Below are 21,301 nucleotides of genomic sequence, written 5' to 3'. Positions count from 1 at the left end.
CTGGATTTACGTCGGAGGTATCATTCATCGGTGCATCACGGATCATTCATCGGTGCATCGCGGATCATTCATCGGTGCATCGAACATCGTATCTGGACACTACCAGGGAACTGTAGCAACTTTGAGATTTAAGATTTGGATGCATGTAAGTGATTCCATTACCGATTTGTAATTGTTTCTATTGATCATTGTTGTACTGATGTGACGCTGATTACCAGTCTGTACCCACAATATCACTGTTAATAAACCGCCTGAACATCAGTTGATTGTTTCTTTTGTGCGATCATTCTCAGAGTGATTTTGGTCGTAACAATATATATATATATATATATATATATATATATATATAGAGAGAGAGAGAGAGAGAGAGAGAGAGATAGAGAGAGAGAGATAGAGAGAGAGAGAGAGAGAGAGAGAGTAATTGTCCAAGTGTTTGTGTGATAAATGAAACTGAAACCAAATTCATGCTGTATTCACCAACAGTTTATTTCGGCACACAAATTTTCGAGCGATGGGTATCGCTCTTTCTCAATTGATCTTGATACTCTTGACGAGTATCAAGAATATTACGAATATCAAGAATAACGACACTTTTTATTTATGGTAATAACAAGAGCACTCCGAGTTAGCAGACCTCGCCGCCAAGCCATTATCAACACTTTATATGCCAGTGAGTCAAATGTGTACAAATTCTGCACCACACCCTTTTTTGCAATAGATGGTTGTAATCGAAGGTGAAACTATCAAATATGTAATATACATCGAGTCACGTTATGTCCAGAAATATAGACCAAAAAAATATTCGTTTATTTTTGGTTTGTTTTGATTTGTGTGTGTGTGTGTGTGTGTGTGTGTGTGTTTACATTCCTTCCCATGTTACGTACGTTGCATTGATAAGACGACTTGCAGGAGCAGCTTCATTCAAATGAATTTACTGTTCTCCTTCAAAAGGGCCCTACGCGTCTGAAGTAATAATAGATGAAACTTCATACCTCTTAAGAAGTTAGATTTATGCAATCCAATTAATGTCGTTACGAGAACACACTTGCCTGTTTTCAAGAAAAGTTAAATGATAATTCACCTACACACCTAAGGTATAGTTTTGTTTTCATGACCAAGCATTTCGTGAAAAAAAAATAACACTCAAAACAACAATACGCTATTTGACCATTTGGACGATTTGTTAACTTTGCAGAAAGATGTCAAATTAGGATTAACTAAACCACATGATTTTACCAAATACATTAAAGCAAAAGGTGAAGACCTCAGGGTGAGGAAAAATGCGTGTTCACACCTTTGAAACTCCGATCTGACCAACTCCATGGCATCCCGACGCAGGCCAAACGGCATTTTCGTATCAAGATCTTATCTGGCATACGCAAAAGAGTACGGTCAACTCTATGTTAACCTGTTCGCCATTCACCCAAATAAGAAATGGTCAGTTCTGCAATGTACATACCTGCAGCTTGAAATAAGCAGACTCGAAGAACATCCGAATTCGGCTCAGGTATCTCGAACGCAGAGGGCGTCCCGCCATGCACTGATCCAGAGCCTTGTACTTTGAGGCTCTACACTGATCCACATAATAGAGAAATCCACAAAGTACTACTAAATGTACGCCGTGACTCTTTTAATATACGCGGTATACACGAGAGGTCAGGGGATGTCATGGTGTCGATTGAACGCAATGTGAAATCAAACACCGTGACTAGAGGGAACAATCTTTACAGCAGAAAAAAAAATGTCGATGGAAGTATTATTGTTATACTAACCGTGTAAAACGGTTTATATCTAAACAAATCGTAGAAAGCAAACCAGTTTTTATCAATAATATTTTCCTTTTTTAAATTGAGTTAGATATGCAGGGGCCCGTTTCAATTGTTTCATAAATATTGATCTTAATATTGAACTAAAGACTTATAAAATTAAAAAAAGAAGAAGTTATGTTTGATCTGCTAAACAATAATTTTGCTTCAAATCAGGCAGATTGTCAGGGGTAAGTATCTTTACGAAACGAATTTGGAATCAAAATAATGTTATGCTCGATTCAATGAGTTTGGGCTTGATTAAGCGAGCGTAAGATCAATCATAACTCTGTATGAAACGGGCCCCAAATGTATCACATACGAATTACAGGTAAAAACAGCGAAAATTGCCATGCTACAGATGGCAGCCAAATATGTAAATGCGAAGAGTGAGTAGAACTGTTCAGTTTGCTTTTATCAAGGACACCTGTAATATTCAACACGTACAATGCTAATTGATCCATGAGGAAGTAAGGGTCAGAGTATTAACCTACCACTTTTGGACAAAAACATGATTCTCATAAGGTCATTGGCGAAGCCGTCAACGTAAATTAAAGGCATAATTTATCATTTGCAGATAAAACAAAAACCCAGCATTAGTGCTTCAAAATAGTTCTAAAATGTGAGTTCGGGCTAGAAACAACCACTGTAAAAATTTGAATCCGTGTAATCGGTGTTAAGTGTTGTTGAATACATAAAATGTGAACAATAATTATAATAAAAATATTTCCGGATTAAACCGTCTACAGTTATGGTTTATTGAGAAGAACACTGATATCTCCTAATATTTTAGGCTTTATTGCAAATTTTTATATGGTAGGGTGTTTTGTGATACAACAAACCTACACATATGCATCAAATGTGATATCTTGAAAATTTTTGAAATCACTACTCCCAAAGGTAAACTGGACCTTTAATCACCTTTTGCCCCAACTCTGGGATATTTTGCATGATCAGACAAATGGATTTACGCTGCTATCCCCGCCAAATCTAAGATTGCCTGCGTATATCACATTATTATGTGTGGACTACAAACTTACAAGCGCGACAGGATGAGCAGCGCCATCTATGAACCAATTTAGCACGTTTAGCTGTCTGACGGGCATGATACACAGGAGTTCTGTGTCATGATAGTCTCCAGATAATGGACCACTGTCCGCGTTAATAATATACAAGACAGACGCCACAAACGTTTAAAAACAAAAACAAAAACAAAACAAAACAAAACAAAACACAAAAACGCACCCAGCTCCCCCCCCCCTCCATCAAAATCATTTTCAGTGTTTACTGAAGCAAAGAGCGTTAAAAAAATGATGTGGAATCCACGAAGTAGCGTAAAACATGCAAAAAAAAGAGAGAAAGATTCCTCACCCTCAACAGCCTATATTTCATAGCCATATTGATAACAATACCTCTTCATTACTTGCCATGTCGTAGTGTTAGTGTGTGAACTTACGTGGTATCTTGGTCTGCTGTCGGTGGTTTCAATGACTGATCTGAATGTTCACTCAACTGATTATTATGATGAGGAATGCCACTTTACATCATTGGCGGTTGGCCTTTGTGCTGCTGAGTCCCAACTTATTTGTACCTTGTATAGGGCCCCACTCACAAGCCTTGCTTCTTTCGGGGTCCTAAAAACCATGTGAATTTTTGTATCAGCGATTTGTGTTATCTTGTTATTCATGTTTGGTTTTTGAATAGATTGAATTGAATTAAATTGAATTACGATAGTGAATTCCAGCATGATGATCTTTTGATCGATCTCTCTCTCTCTCTCTCTCCCTCTCTCTTTTTCTCTCTCCTTCTCTCACTATTTCTGTTTTGTTACACACATACCTTAGTTTGCTCCTTCGGCCAGAATATTGTATGTCATGTTTTATCCGATTTCACATCTGTTCCCATAAATGCATCGGTTGAGAGTGCCATCTTTTGTTGCTTTTTCTTGCTCATAAAACTCCTACCTTTTTTTTTTCCAAGACATGCAGCCCTTTTATGCACTTTGCACTTGTTTTAGATATTCCCTTTTTAACCCAAACGATACAGTAGACCGCATACTTTGTTTACACCCTGGATTGACAATCTGACCGACTCCGATCCGTGCATTATAGCATAACAAACTTAGTGAAGTAGTATTGTATTATGCATCCACATTGGGTGAAACGATTCCATGTACTTTGTAAAAAAAAAGGACTAAAATATCAACAATGTTACTAAACGTTACTGTTTTCATCATGGCTAAACAGTTTAATTTTTGAACGTTCATATCTAGATAATTAGGTGTATGTTAACAAAATAGTTGCCTTCCTGAAAAAGAATGAGTATTCCAAGTTGTACCTTCCACCTTGTCTACGATTCCTGATTTGGTGACACGACTTTTGATTCTTTGACAACATTGATCCTGTCTTATTTTCTCGTTTCGTTTCATTTCTTTTCAAACACGTTTTTATACTATTACAACATTTGAATACACATGCTAATGATACAACAATGCAAAGAAAAATCAATAATAAACATTGATACAAGTTTGTAAATTTCAAAACAAAATAATGAATACCGACTGGAAAAAAAATGTTGAAAATGGAGGGGACTGCTAAAAAGTAAAGCATGTTGTTTGTAGTCCCCTCATTAAAAAACACACAGAAAAAAACTGGAGTCGCAAAACGGATAAAACGAGCTGAAAAAAAAAGACTGAGACACATACAGCACATACAAACTCGAGACAGTTCCTTTGTAAAAGAGAGAAAGAAGAAAGGTAATTTAACGTGGAATGAATGGGAGATGGAGACTTCCTTCACAGTGGACAGAGAAAAGGGAGAGGAAAGAGGAAGATGATGGGTCAAAACCAGGGCACGTGAGATATGAGATATAAGCTCCCTCAAATAAAGGAGTATAAAGAGGAGTTTAAGTAAACGATAAACGATTGTTGTAAACATGGGCCCTGAAATTAAGGCTTACAAAGATATAACTCAATCTGAAATGTAAACATTTCTTTAAAATTTCTTGAACTTAGAGTTAAAGGTGTTCAAACTTAAAGATTCTTTTACATTTCTATCGTATCATCTCCAAGGACTTAGTGTTAGGGTTAGGCTGTATAGGTTTTTACACAATTCTAGGATTAGGGTTACAGGGTTATGTTTGGAAGTAGAATTAATGTTTGGCTTTGATAGCGTGCAGATATTTTATGGGAGCAATAATGTCGCAGGAACATTGTGTCATTGAACCCCTGATTTATATCGTAACTTAAGTCTTCCTTGAGTGCATAATACTTTCAATGCTGGACTTTATATCTTATATAGCAAGGAATATATCAATTGGAAACTCAATAAAGCATTTAACGGCGATATTATATTCAACATGTAGCTTTACTGATCAGGTCATCGGTAAATTTTGCTTTTCGCGTGCTTTCCTTACCCTAATGAATATGCAGGGCATGAAGACGAACATTATTTTGCAAGTTCACTGCAGCAAAGCGTCCACATATAAGAGACAAAAACTGCCGTGCCACTCACTGAGCAGCGCTCATCAAAACCGTGCAGAAGGGAGTTGAAAAATTTAAAATCAATATACACTTCTCACTCTCGGCAGTCTATGTCATGGCTAGTATATAAATCGCATGTTTATGATAGTGTTGCTTCATTTGGTTTTGCTTTCAATCGTGATGATCTCTTTAATCTTCTCTATTTACACACATACCACAGTGTGTCCCTTGGGCTTTGTTATTCTATGTGATACAAAAATGCGGAATCCTATTTCTCTTCTGGTTCTTACAGAGGCTTTGCGGGTGCTTTCTTTCTTTTTTTTCTTGTTGTTGTTTGTCTCAATGATCATACTTTTTATGTTTTTTTTTTCTACCGATATACAGGCCTGATGATCCACTTCAATGTGAAGGTGCATGTGTTCACCCGTATTGATGTAGTAGACGGGAGATTTTGTTATTCACCTTGAAATGAACGGCAATATGAACGGCATTGTGATCACCTTTTTTTGGTTGCTGTTTGTCTCAATTATCATACTTTTTATGTGTGTTTTTTTTTCTACCGATACACAGTACTGATGCTCCACTTCAATGTGAAGGTGTTTTCACCAGTAAGAAGCAGTAGACCGGAAATTTTGTTATTCACCTTGAAATAAACGGCATTATGAACGGCATTGTGATAACTTTTGTTGTTGTTGTTGTTTGTCTCAATGTTCAGACTTTCTTTTTTTCCCACCAATATACAGTCCTGATGATCCACTTCAATGTGGAGGTGTGTTCACCCGCAAGATGCAGTAGACCGGAGATTTTGTCATTCACCTTGAAATGAACGGCAATATGAACGGCATTGTGATCACCTGTTAAAGAATGTATTTGTCCCTGGGCTGTGCGCTGTAGGAAAGTGAAGCAGCGGAGTCAATCTGATCGATGTGTAAATACAGTTGATATAACATGCACTTTGGTATATTGGAATCACGAGCATGGGTGTATTCGGGGTGCACGTTACGAGACCGACACGCACGAATCATACATCTCACGAGCTATAGGCCCTACATAAACAGCCCAAAGGTCATACAGCCCACGAGTTCGATGATAAGCGAACAAGGCCCTTGAGAACAACACATTAAGCCCCATGTTGTATCTGTCGAACTCGTGAGCTATTTTGACCTAGTGTCCTAGTGGTCTCATTTACTTAGTGTCGAACTCATGGGCTGTATGACTTGTGAACTCGTGGGCTGTACAGTACGACTTGTGGGTGTTGACCTCGTGGGATAACCCCGTGTGTTGTATAATTTGATCCTGTTTAGCCGAATTGAAATACGTGTGGACTAAACTTCAATAGTGCAAACTGACATATTGAAGTATTAGCAACGTTTACGATATTATGTCACATAAGCAACCTGCTTTTTTGTTTTTTACTCTGCTACTTTGACACGTAATTATTCAAGTCGAAACAAATCAAGTACAGTTAAATCTGTTTTTGATAATAATAATAACCAAGTTTTGGTTTTGTTTACAAAGTTGAAGATTTGATATCAAAATGTCAAATACAAAACAAAGTATAAATAAACACGTAACTTTTGGCTATTATACTGCTCTGGGTTCAGGGTTCATATCCCCTCTTTGGTAGTTGGTACTGCGCCAGCGTCGTGCCCGGTAGACCGCAGGCCGTCAGCGGGTGTGGCTCAGCAGGTGTGGCTGAGCAGGTGTGGCACAGCAGGTGTGGCTCAGCTAGCGACGCTCGTCCCTCGTGCCGGCAGTCGCCCCAGCATGACGGTCCCGCTCGCCGACGTTAACTGGGAATAAGTCCCGTACCGATGTGTTTTATGTGCTAACCAAAGTGTTTCTCTGCCTGACATTTCCAACCGCAGTACTTATACACGAACTACTGAAATCAATGAACATATGGCTCATACAGAAGGATACACTAAAAATTCTCGTCACAAAACACACTATCTCTACTTACTAAATTAAGACTCCCCTAGCACCTAATCATATTCCTGAATATCATTAACCTAACCTCACATCCGGATGAGCTCGCCTGAACCAAACGGCATAACTGAATCCAATTAACTAATTTTCATTCATGTATATTGTATGGGGTATCCTATCACAGAGACGTCATTGACCTAACGAACTTTTATATAAAATCAATGGATATATATAAAAACTTGAGCAAATATATTCCTTTCCTGACACAATACATAATGAGTTATGAATAGTAGGCTGTCAAAACTGCGTGAGGTGTGATAAGCAAACTGATGACTGAATAGGCCCTAGACACTTACGAATGTCTTTTGGTTTTATTTTTTTCGGGAAGAGGAGCTCATATTTCTGGAAGAAGAGGTTCCAACAGTGGTGATTTCAGTGGTAAATAATGTATTTAAACAAACAAAGCAACATCAAGAGATAGGTCGCGGAGAAGTGAACGTCTGGGTCAACGTACTTTCGCTTTGTTGAACTGCTTGGCCTGTTTGTATACAGGTTATAAATATGAAGGATTTGTAATCTTTCAATGACTTCTATGTGTTAAAACTGAAGCATTGTATACATTGCCTTTTATTCCACTCCATCAACTTTGCAGTTTGGCGTTTAATGTACAAGTTTTATTTCACTTGCGTATGCTTGTATTTCGTAAGCCACTGCTTCTCTAACTGGACTGGTAAGAAGTGTGCATTGTATATTCATAAAAAAAGTTCATTCCATATCGAAGATTATAGAATGTCCACTTTGTCGATAGAAATAGCTTCGAGTGTTTGAGACATATTGCTCTATATTTCTCGTAATATGTTATTGAGTACTAAAGTAAGGATTGCTATGAGTACGAATCAACAGTGAATGTGAAAATGAGATTTACGATTTTTTTTTTTTTTAGTTGTGGTTGGGCTTTGACGTCACTTGTTATAGGTGAAATCAGTCCTTGGTAACAGAGAGCGCTGCATTTTAGATATCGGCTGGTCTAATGGTATTTTCTCTGCAATAGGCATATTCTTCTCTCTCTTTTTTTCAGTACAAGGGGACCCAAGATTAATGAGAACCCATGACAGCAGTTCATTTATGTTGGTCATGACCCTCGCTCACATGCCTCATTACCACGGTATATGACAGGGTGATAACCTCAGAAAGCAATAATTGATCTCCGACATTTCTTTATCTATGTGTGGTCAGTAAAGATAACATTCGAAATGAAGCGGCCAAAGTCTGGAAGTTATTTGGCCTTTTATCAACAATTGCTGTATGATGGCTATATTTAGCAACGGGCGACCGAAGCAAGCCCAGCTAAGTGCGACTGCCACCGCTCTGTCCAATTCAGCCGAGCTCGCTTCGTTCGCCCCATTCGCTAACTCTACCATACAACGAGAGGTCCTTGGCAAAAGGCTAGAAGTTATACAGATCGCCGTATGTGTTCGAGCATTTTGGCGGAACCATTTCCCCCATTTGGTTTATATACCTCTCCGTTGTTTGACGACGACCAGAAAACAAAAAACAAAAACAAAAGTGGTAAAACGATAATAAATAAAGTGACGAGGGCTGCCATTCGGATGCCGATAAAAATGTACCCATGCGATGTGGCGCGGAAAACCGTCTATTTCTTGTTCATCAACTAATGTGTTTTCAACTGACAAAATGACCATTTGTGACATTCTAAACATCATTGTCGTGAAAGTATGGTGGGGATAATACTTCTATAGCATAAGATTGGAAATGTATAGCCCCAAACAGAACGAACTTGATCGTAACAGTCGACCATTCCTCTCTCCCTTCCCCGCATAAGAGACCCTGATATCAGTTGTGCAGCGTTCGCTGCCACCATTTTGGCTTTTATTTGTCTGTCACACACACACACACACACACACACACACACACACACACACACACACACACACACATACACACACAGACACAAATATATATATATATATATATATATATATATATATATATATATATATAAAGTCACACCTGCACACCTTAACTTTTCATGCGGGAAGTTACCCGCGATGCTTTTCACACTATACCGCGTCATCTGGGGCTGCCGGGGACGGTTCGAGGGTGGAATTTCTAAAGAGTTTCCCCGGGAAATTTTCCCCGGGATATCACCCGCAAGACTTCTCATACTACAAGATCTCCCGCACTCATCTGGAAAATGTCGGGTGACGTTGAAAGAGATATTTTCCTCGTTTAAAGAAACGTCTTATTTTTTCACCTCACGAGAGATTTGGTGTCATCTCACACATGAAATTTACGATGGCCCGATGGAATATAGCCCTTTTCATGAGGCGCCTGTGAGACCGTTTTTGTTGTTGTTGTTGTTGTTGCTACTTATTTTTAGGAGGGAGGGATGGTTGTGCAGCTAGTGATTGGTTGGGTCAAAGTTCAATTCTACAACCCATTCCATCCCACATCCCCCAACGGCGGTTCCGCACCCCTCTGTACGCTCTCTGATTTATGACACTGATCAGGGAGGTCCCTGCACTGATCCTGTGTACTGAGCATAACATTCTTTTGAGCGATTCAGCGACTCGTGAAGCTCGAAAATGTGAACCCGTCTGGCTCCGAATCGACACCAAACGAAAGCCGTTCTACTTTGGAGAAGCTGCATCAGAGAGATCAAAATGTCTATCCTGTCTTGGTTCTTCAGCTTTCTGTATAGTATGCCAGTTCTCCTGGTCATCGTCGGTGTAATCTGGCTGATGTTGCACCTCGCTGAGAGAGCCAGGTACCGTCTTCCGCCGGGACCGACTGGTTTGCCGTTTATTGGGAGCTACCTCAGCCTCGGAAGCGTCAAATGTGGACACGAACTGTTCCTCAAGTGGGCTCAAGAGTATGGGGACATCTACACGTTCAGCATCTTCGGGACGCGGTTCGTTTTGTTGAACCACTACTCTCTGGTGCACGATTCCTTCCAGAGCGCAGATATCAACGACAGAGCCGTCATCCTGCCTTTTAACAGGGCTTTGGGGAGGAAAGATTCCAGTGAGTTGTCTGTATCTAACCAAAAAGAGAAAAGAAAAGAAAAGAATAGAAATGCCACAGAATCTCCGGTATCTTTACACTATATGCGTATTCAAACGAAGGATTTCTTTTTACCTCGTTTGCAATTTGACTTTTTTTTTCTGCATTTATGTACACAAACCTTGAAGGCAAGGAGATAATGTTCTCTTCGACGTCGAGATATCAAAGAGACTGAGAACAAACACAAATAATTAGCCTACCTATACGAGGTAGTTTTACGAGGCAATTGCTGTTGTTATTTTGCAGGGTCAAAGGTCAGCAGTCAATATTCGTTCGTCTTTTGCCTCTGCCGGTTTTCGCCATTAACTTAACACAGGGAGGTGGGAAGAGAAAGAGTGGTATCTCTCGATCTCCCCGCCTCCCTGCTTTAACATTCCGCTCGACCACGAAAAGAAAACATTCCAGGGCCCCGTTGCATAAAAGTTACTATTGTGGTAACTTTGCCATCCAATTGTAACTACCATGGTAACAATGCTCAACAGCCAATCAAAATCAAGAATTCCATGGCAGTTACCATTGGATATGTCAAAGTCACAATAATTATAACTTTTATGCAACGGGCCCCAGGACGTCGCTGCGTGTCGGTTACACGCATCGCAGAAGAACGCCTATAAATCAACTCATACAAGGTCGACCACTTCCAGCAGCACTACGCGTCAAACATTGACTTGTATAGTCCATTTGTGCTCAATAATTGCTAAGTGACCATCAGTTTTACAACTCTACAAATTTAAACAGAAGTAAAAATAAAGTGTAAAAGCGTTCAGATGTTTGAAGTTCGCCTGTTACAACTACATATGTATCTTTGAAGTTGGAGTTGAATGATATACATTGATGAACAATTTTTGAATTATTCGACATGTGGATGATCTACAGGTAGTCAAATGTAGCTTGATCTATATTATAGTGTGTGGCCGTATTCACATATTTTCCTAATTTACCTAGGGGATAGGTAATAATTATCATATTGAATGGCCTTGAGGGAGATACCAGATAAATATTGCCCGCACTGAAAAAATATTGCTCTCGTCTTCGACTCGGGCAATATTTTTTCAGTTTGGGCAATATTTTCTGGTATCTCCCTCGAGGCCTGTCAATATTATATAAATGTTCACCCTCGTTGATCGTTGAATTGTATACAACGACCTCGATCATACCTCGTGTAACTTAAATACAGTTGTACACACAGTTCAAAGTAACCTGCGTGTCGTTCATATCACAATCATACAAGACGTGAAACTGAGACCAATGTGGTAGCTTTATAGGCCTACATACGAGTCAGCCAAGATAGGAGGTTATGTTTTCCTCCGCATTTGTTTGGGCATTTGTTTGCTTGTTTTTCTGTGTACAAAATAAGTCAAAACCTATTTTTGAACTGATTTCGATAAACCTTACAGGAAAGGTTGAGAGTGGCGCAAGGAACAGATGGCTAAATTTTGGTAGTAATCCATGCAGGATTGTATTATATTACATATCTATATTTAAATTCTATTGGGGATTTGTCGATATTTTGGCAGGTAGGGTCAATTACACCTACCACGTTTTTACTTTGTCATGACATTATCCCGACGTTGGGCTGTACCGACCACTGTCCACCACATAATGAAGTTATTCCAACGCACTAGCTTTTAAAGCAGCATTCAACCAAACGTCAGGAACATTATGACATTGGCCAAACGTCATTTTTGCCGGCGGGCCAACTTTGTTCCTCGGTGAAACTTCTGGTGTTATTTATGCCGACGATTGTACTCTGCCAGACCAACGTTATAAACTACTTTTCAACCTTGAATGACCTGTTGGCTCAACGTTGGTCCAATGTCATGCGTGTACTTTGGATAACATCAAAAACATAACATTGGCCTAACGTCATTTTGGCCTTCAGGCGAACATTGGCCTAACAATGAAACTGGACGTTGAGCAGACGTTGGTACAATGTCCGACCATTACCATATCGGGTGCTGTTCGTTATTCCGAAGGTTCGCTATTCCGAAGGTTCGTTATTCCGAAGGGTCGTTAATCCGAAAATGAAAAAGGGTTCGTTAATCCGAATATTTGTGGCGTTATCCCGAAGGTTCATTATTCCGATAATTCGTTAATCCGAAAATGAAATTCGGAAAAATGAACCTTCGGAATAACGAATCTAAGGATTAAGGAGCCTTCGGAATAACGAACCTTCGGAATAACGGGCTGTAACCGTTATATCAACCATAGTGTCCACCTCGAATGATCCTTTGGCCTAACGTTGGTCCACAGTCACGCTTAAATGTTGGTCCATACGTCAGAAATGTGACGTTGGCCCAACGTCATTCTATGCTGCCGCCATGCATGCCAATGTTTTGATCAGAGAAAGCGAAAGAGTCCAGGAAAGGGAGCAAAGACATCAAATGGGGAAGGGTGTTGGAGGGGTAGACTTATCCACCTTTCAGAGCAGCGGAAATGTGAAATTTGAGAATCAAAATGACTCTGGCTATTCTCAGAGGTTCATTTCGGTGATCATCAATATGATGAGACACCTAGATGAATGTAGACAGTATTCAATTTTAATTCATGGTATCAATCATGTTAGACCAGGAATAAATGAACACGTCCTTATTTACGATGAAGGACAACATGTATTTTAGTCTGCGTAGTTGCTTCGGGGTGTTCCCTCTAGACCGACACCTACGAGTCATACAGCCCACGAGTTCGACATTGAAAACAGGTCCATGAGTCATACAGCTCACGAATCATACGGCCCATGAGTTCGACACTAGGCAAATAAAGCCCATGAGTTCGACTCTAGGTAAAAACAGCCCACCAATTCGACAGATGCAACACGGGGCTTAATGTGTCGGTCTCGTGGGCCTTGTTAGCTTAGTGTTGAACAAATGGGCTGTATGACTCGTGAGTTGTATAACTCATGGGCTGTTTGACTTGTGAGATGTATGACTCGTTGGCTGTATGACTCGTGGGTGTCGGTCTCGTGACGTGCACCCGTTGCTTCATGGGCAAATAATTTTATATTGTTTGAGTCTTGAGTCAGTTTGAACATAATTCGTGTTCTTAACGAAAACTGCTCAAGTATGTGTAAAGTGATGTAGTGAGATGTTTCTTTTGAACACGCATTTCGTTGAATTGTTGTTTTGTCATTCATTCGCAGACAAATGATGTATGTAAGAACTCCAACGTTGAAAGTATGGTGACGGGAAATGTAAGCAGTAACGTTCGGATGCTTCAATGTTTCCTGCTAAACTTATTCCTTTCTAGCGGGGAAGAAAAACAAAGAAAAAAGAAAAGAAAAGAGAATTCCCGCTTCGCAGGAAACGTTACAAGGGTGACAATGGGGAGATCTCGCACTGTACCACAATGGATGTCTAAGGGGAAGGAGCGTGGGGCCGGTGGGGGTACATATACTCGAGCTCTAGGGAGCAGAAAAACACATATTTTCTCTTCTGTTCTTCATGCCATCGAGATGTATGAAAAACATTTTATTAATTTTCATCAGTCAACCGTGCATTTGGTGCTTGGCAGTCTGGTACCCTGTACCTCGTTCAACCTGTATTGTCACTACCACAGACTCTTGATATGGATATCACAACATACAGAGGGGGGGGGGGGGGGGGGTACATATACTCGAGCTCTAGGGAGCACTCAAACATATTTTCTCTTCTGTTCTTCACGCCAGCGAGATATATGAAAAACATTTTATTGATTTTCATCAGTCAACCGTGCATTTGGTGCTTGGCAGTCTGATAGCCTGTTTTACCTCGTTCAACCTGCATTGTCACTACCACAGACTATCGATACGGATATCACAACATACAGGGGGTACACATACCAGCATACCTTGTGGAGGGATGTGGGAGAAGGGGGGGGGGGGGTTCCCCCTCCCGCAGTGAGACCTTTTTGCATTTTGATCATGTGTGCCCGCGGGGGATGCTATACCATTTGCTTGGGATTTCAAGGATTTGAACTGAAAATATTTCCACGGCCATTAACATGCCGTCTTTTAAGAGCCTTTTGAAATACATACGTAGGAATGTTTCGCCTTTTGTCAGTGATGGTAGACATTGCGACCTCATACAAACTTATCTCGCGTTTGTGCTCTCTCACCCACAAGGCGTTTTCAGTTTCTTTTTACTGGCGACTATTGGGGCACAATAGCCCTGACAATGACAGGATTGATGAAAGAAAGATATTATTCAGAGGGGTGAAGGCTCAGGTTTGAGTTTCTTCAGTATGTCTCCCTCTACAAATGAAAATATGCTACGATCGCAACTGCTGATCTGTAAATTAACAAACATGTCGGAAAAAGGGAACCAGTGGGACTCGAACCTGTCATCTATACTGCTTTCCGGGCAGCGACACTACCACCAGGCTGTCCCTGGTTGCCGGCAGTGACACGATGAACATGGGACAAATAACAGGATTGTTCAGGGACACATTCTAATCGTTTCTAATTTTTCAGCCGCTCTGAATGTCACCAAGCAATCTTTCCCTTTCTCTCACACACACAACAACGCAGTTATCAACAGACACATGTGAAATCTTATACACAAAGGGAAAATTAAAATGCAGTGTGTTAATATTGCTTCAGTTCCTTTCTCCTGCTCTTGCCACATTCGCTCCCGTGAAATATCTGCACTCTAATTTGATAAACATAAATTCTACCCACCAATATAATCGTAACCACAATCCTAATTTTCATCTCAAGCTAAACTTAGAACTTTATCACAAGTCCAACCCTAACCCTATAAGTCCTTGAGGAAAATACGACCGGAGCAGCTGTCGCAGGAGTTAATGTCGTGTCACCATGAGTAAACATAATAGAAAGATTAAACGAGAATTTACCAGTTTGAAGTTTGATCTTTATTTTATCAGGGAGTTGGAGAAAGAATTCACAGTGAGAGCCCGCTCAACACGCGTGCAGTCATACTTCGTAGCAACAAGATGTGACTTCAGAGTGGAAAGATTGAGAACTTACTTGAAGTTGATCTATACATTTTGGGATAAAATTCATGAAAGGGAGGGAGGGAGAGGAGGGACTGTGAATTCCTTCTCCAACTCCTTCATAACATAAAGATCAAACTTCAAACTTCAAACTGGGGATGCAGCATACCCCTAGTCTCCCGATGTTTACACCCCTGCTTATAGCGTGCAGCGGGTACTGCGCAATTATTCAAATTGATGCAATTTTTAACAAACAGGGGTATTTGTTTAAAAGGCAGTTGCGAACTTACAAATTTCGATTTGCATAGACGGAGACAAAGTGAACGAAAATCATCCAACAGTGTATTTAATACCGTAACAAATATATACCGTAAATGAAATGAAATGACATGAAATATAAGATGAATGTCAGATTTCGCTCTCCGGTAAAAGTGAATATACCTGCAAATGACGAGATTTGTGATTGCTCTATCACCAGATACACTTTCATAGCACAGTTTCTTTCTTTCTTTCTTTCTTTTTTCTTTCCTTCTTTTTTTTTTAAATTCCTATATCTGCGTAGTTTATGTAGACGTGCACTACTTTTCATCGATTCATGCCCCTTTTGTTCGCCCCCAATCGCCCTATTTTACTGAAAGAAACAGGAAAGAGAGAGAGAGGGGAGGGTAGCCCAGAGAAGGGGGGGGGGGGGGGGGCTGACACACGTTCAAATGCACAAGATGCCCCATTAATTACGGATTGTTCATGGATAATTTCATATTCATTATTCACTTCTTAGATTCCGGACTGGCCTTGGTGACAAATAGCGAGGGTCCAACATGGAAAGAACAGCGCCAGTTCATCAAGAACATGTTCCGTGACATCCGGGCTGCCACAAACAACTTCGAAGACATAGTCAGCACCGTCACCCGCAAACTTATGGCGGAAGTTGCGAGGAAGGATGGAGCACTCTTCGACCCTGCCGAGATGGTGACCGTTTCCGTGTCCAACATCACCATTTGCATCATGACGGGAAAGATCTACGACTACGACGACAGTGAGTTCGTGAGTATGTCGAAACTAGCCTCTAAAGTCTTTGACTGGATGGGCCCGGCTGCTTTCCTCTACCATGTGCCGCTGTTGGCACGGCTACCACTTGCCATCAACAAGAAAGGAGATGCCGTCGCGCTAAATATGATGGAATTCCTCACGGCCATCATACGAAGACATCGCGAGTCGTTCACTCCTGACAAGAAACCAACCGACATCATCTACGGTTTCCTAGCGGAGCAGCATCGACGAAGGTCAGAGGTACGTGTGTGTAAAGTTTCAAATGTCAGTTCATTAGATAATAAACACTGATCACATAGCCTTGTTATCTACCATGCAAACAATCGAAAGACTGCTCTGTTTATATATCCAACCAGGTACTACATTTATTGTGAGAAGTAAACACTACTCTCCCTGTGTTTCTGATTTGTTGCAATTGGTTGCCAATATTTGTTGATTTTTTTGTTTTGTTTTTTTGAGGGGGAGGGGGATAGGAACCTGTATAGTGAAAATGAGACAGAGATGCAGTCAAACAGAAAATCTCCATTTCATGTTATCAATAATGTACGATTTTATCGTCATTTCTTCCGGAATATCCCACTACGTTTTCGATGCTTTGGCCTTGCTCATATACGTTCTTCTGGGGTCCCTTGTTCACAAAACTACTAGCATTCAACGGAGAAGATTAATCAAGGAATAAGTGGAAACATATGTTGCAATATGTTATATTACCATAGAATTACGACTTCAAACGCAAGGCATTTTCGGTGATGCCCACATTATTTTGTAACGTTAGATATAATTTAGCATTTTCGACAAGTTCTTTGTTACCACTCATTTTTCTTCTTTCATTTTTTTCGTCTCTTCCAACTTGAGCGTGAGAAACATTGTATCGAACGCGTTACAAATGTAATGTATTATTATTAGTATCATTATTGCTATTATAATGATTATCATTACTCAGTACTATAATCATAAATCCACAGGTCCAACATGTTTATCAAATATCATCATATTAAGATTATCATTGACATTCTCTCTTTCTATCAGTCACACGTTATAACATTATTGCACATAGAATTACGAACGCTTTGTTTAACGGAGTCAAGGGTACATGCTGACATTTTTTTCTTTTGCAACTCATTTTTTTTTTCTCCTCCAAAGAAGCAAATTTTCGTGGTAAGTTGTTGTCATGTGCTATCTTCACTCAGTGAATAAACTCGCGTAACCTACATGATTATCGAAATGATTAGTACATTCCTCGAATTTCATCTGTATACAGGGTGTTGACCTGGGTTCATTCGACAACGATTGTCTGGTTCAGTTGACCCTAGATTTCATGCTCGGAGGATTCGAGACCGTTTCTGCTTCCCTCCTTTGGTATTTCCTTTGCATGGCCAAATATCCTAAGATTCAGGTGATTATGGAAGCTGTTCGCTTAAGCTTACTTCTGTCTGTATTCATTGCATGTGCATATTCATGGAGATCATACGTATTTAGAGAAATTTGTACGATTGATATTGGTATACTTGATAAATAATTGTATTTCATACTACCCTTAACACATTGCTCGCTTAAAGGGATGTTACACTATTGGTGGAGATGAGAATTGGGCTTTTAACCTTTTGCGAGATATCAAGAAGACACTTACGATATAGTACGGAGCATACCATTTTACGAGAAATTCAAAGTTTATTTGATTAAAATCTGGTTTGGAATGACTGAAACATCCAAAAACAAAGTAAAACAAAGCAACCGTAATAAAGTGTGGGTCCCACACTTTATCAGAATCGCTCTTTTTTGGATATCTCAGCCATTTCGAAACCAATTTTCATCAAATAAACGTTTAATTCCCCTTAGAATTACATGCTCTTTCATATCTCATAAGAGGTTTCTCATTATTTCACCAAAAATGTTAGAAACCTGCTATTAGGTCTCAACTAAAACTGCATGATCCCTTGAGCTTACTATGTTTTTATTATTGCATGTGTATGTGGAAGTCATACGTATTTAGAGTAATTTGTACGATTAATATTGGTGTACTTAATGAATAATTGTATTTCATACAACCCTTAACGCCAATACAGTTTGTTTGAATGACTGTAGATATACAGTCCGTCATCAACTAACAAACAAAAAATGGAATTCATTCTCAGGGTGAACTGAAGGTGCGCTCAAGTGATATCAGGGAGTTTTCAATGTCTTTTGGGTTGGTCTCACCTTCAAACTTGCATTTATTTCTTATTTCTAAACAGAATTTTGTTATGCTGGGTTCCCACTGTCGTGAAATCCGCTCCGCAAGCAAACAGCTGGCCATCAGTAGTTGATTGTAGATTTTTTTTTTTTTTTTTTTGGATAAGATTTGTCTATCACATTACTAAATCTGCGCCACGATTAAATTCGTGGTCTGAATCGTGGGGAACTCATAATCGTAGATGCATCAGATCTTGAGGCTATTCGTAGCAATTACCATGATCGCAGAAAAGTTTTGGACGATTCTGTAGTTGTTTACGATCAACATGATTGCCATGCGTAATTGAAAAAAAAAAGAAGAAGATGTAACTATGCATGCTTATTAACCTTCGTTAGAGCACGTTTTTCTTTGAGCACACTGTGTACTTTTCAACAGCTTTGCATATTTCTATACATGCAGTAAAGTGCTTCTGGCGAGATTTGTCTAAACTTTCTCTGCTATGGTTTGAAGCACTTCTGTGAACTTTGAAAATCACCAACTGCTTACTTTGTTAATCACTTCTCTTTGCGCCCCTTTTCATTTTTAACTAATGACATTTGTCATTTCTCACTATCATTACTTGCAGGCAAAAGTCCAAGAGGAGCTAGACCGTGTGGTTGGAAGGGACAGACTTCCCAGCCTTTCCGACAAACCGAATCTACCATACACTCAGGCAACGATTGCCGAGTGTACTCGACGATACCCCGCGGTGCCGGCTCAAATACCTCACGGCACGCGATGCGACGTCAAAATTGGCGGCTACGACATCCCAAAGGGCTCGTATGTCGTCAACAACAGCTTCACGCTGGCCATGTCGCCCGGTGAGTGGGAGGACCCCGAATGTTTTCGGCCGGAACGTTTCCTGGTGGACGATGGGCGCGGATTCAACAAACAGCTTGAGATGAAGCTTGCCACTTTCGGAGTTGGTACGTAGTATAATTGTTGACTGCCAGTCACAGCAATACAATGTTATTACATTTAAAAGTATTATTCATCATCTTCATAAGAAACAAAAACCTAGCTTTATAGTGTTTCAAAATGGTTCTGAAATGTGAGGTAGGGATAGAAGCAGACAATGTTAAAATTTGAATCAGTTTAATTAAAGTAAAGTATTGTTAGACATGCAAAATGTTAACAAAGTATGATAGAAATAATGTTTCTAGACTAAACCGTCTACAGTTATGATTTATTGAGAAAAACAGCGATATCTGATGATTCTTCTAAAACTTGTCATATATTGGCACAATTTAACAAACCGACATAAGACATAGCTGTATTTTTTAAGGAAATGTTATCAATATTTTTTTTCTGTTATAATGAAAGAGCACTTGTCCTACTCTTTTAAAAAGCAGGGAAAATGATACCACCATTTTAGTAACAAGTTGGGGGAATGTATATACCTTTCATGAAAAGTGAAATTTGTGGATTTTTTTTGATGATATCGCTACACTGTTTTCACTTGTGAATTCACAAACTGCAGTAGTCAGCGATGGCTGCAAAGAAACTTTAAAAAGGCATATAACTTTTCAACGGATTGTCCAACTTTCCCCATACTTTCACTGATTTGTTCTGATAGTATTGTTGTATTCACTTAATTCAAATGCACGTTTGAGTTTATATCATAATTTGCGCGACAATGACAGATAACGAGTATGAGGAATCATTCAGCCCTTCATCTTTTCTTCTTTATTCAGGCCGCCGCACGTGCCCAGCGGAGCAACTTGCAAGAATCGAAATGTTCATCATGTCCACCCATCTCCTGCAGCGGTTCACCCTCACAGTGGACGAAGAGACAGCCCTAGAAGGACGGAGTCTCATGACCTTTAGCCCCCTTCCCTATAGGGTTAGGGCCTTGGCACGTTGATATGGAAACGTTTAGATGTAGGCAGTAGAAATTACCAATCCTGAGAGAAAGTAACGCGGTTGTGATGGGTAAGATTAGATGGAGAGGGTTCGTGGGCACTTTGCTTCAGAAATACAGCGTCGTTTGATATTTCACATACACAAAAGATATTATATATTATGCTTTACATTAAATGTATGTTGATTTTATATATACATGGCCGGCGCCACGTTTTCAAAAAACAAAGGGGGGAGGGAGGCCACTTCCTGGTTTCATAAGCTAGCAGGCAAAAAAAAAAAAAAAAAAAAAAAAAAAAAAAAAAAAAAAAAAAAGCTTCCGCCAGCCTTCACATTTGAGGATAGTGTCTAGGAACCGAGTGTATTCATAAGCGACAAAAAGGGATAAGATTTTGGACTACATGTAAATACATCATCTGCCTACTCCCATAAAGAAGTACAGCAGTGTACTCAGGGCTACGTCTACCCCCGCCCTCAACGGGAGAATGGGAGCTCCTCCCATTGACGCCATAATCGATAATTGTTTGGGGGTGGGGGGGGGGGGGGGGGAGGCAGGCCCTAATTTTTGTCGACCATGGTTTATCTAATCTAGTACGCAGGGATATGTTCAAAAAGGGAGGAAAATAGAAGATTACTGTAAGCAAAAGTTTTCAAGACAATTAGAAGGAAACAGACAGCATGGACGTAGAGGCCAGCAGAGAAAGCACTAGTCCTAATGACGTAATGGTATGTGATTGCTTTTGATAAGACTTACTACAGTATCTAAGTTATGGTATTCAGCTTTTTACCACAATGATTTACTCCTTGTTGATTTGATAGTAACAAAAATCAGTTGAATTGAGTTTATTTCATTCGTACCAGCAGACGTACGTATATTTTTCTTTTCTCTCTCATAAAAATCTGCTGTACTCGTTTTTCTTTGTATAATATTTGTCTCTAATCACCACGCTT

At 39.8% G+C, this 21,301-nt stretch overlaps 1 protein-coding gene across 1 annotated transcript; it reads left to right on the top strand.

The window, feature by feature from the left end:
• The first annotated feature begins 9,899 nt into the window (after nt 1-9,899).
• LOC139723488 (cytochrome P450 2J5-like) lies at nt 9,900-20,354 on the top strand. The gene is made up of 4 exons (XM_071634729.1): nt 9,900-10,260; nt 16,007-16,518; nt 19,077-19,416; nt 20,185-20,354. The coding sequence occupies exons 1-4, from the start codon at nt 9,900-9,902 to the stop codon at nt 20,352-20,354; spliced, it is 1,383 nt and encodes a 460-aa protein (XP_071490830.1).
• The last annotated feature ends 947 nt before the right edge of the window (nt 20,355-21,301 follow it).

Source organism: Diadema antillarum, unplaced genomic scaffold (genome assembly GCF_040938485.1).
Source record: "Diadema antillarum isolate AM-2024a unplaced genomic scaffold, OU_Dant_1.0 scf00000192, whole genome shotgun sequence".
NCBI classification, from domain to species: domain Eukaryota; kingdom Metazoa; phylum Echinodermata; class Echinoidea; order Diadematoida; family Diadematidae; genus Diadema; species Diadema antillarum.
This window is presented reverse-complemented; position numbering and strand designations above follow the sequence as displayed.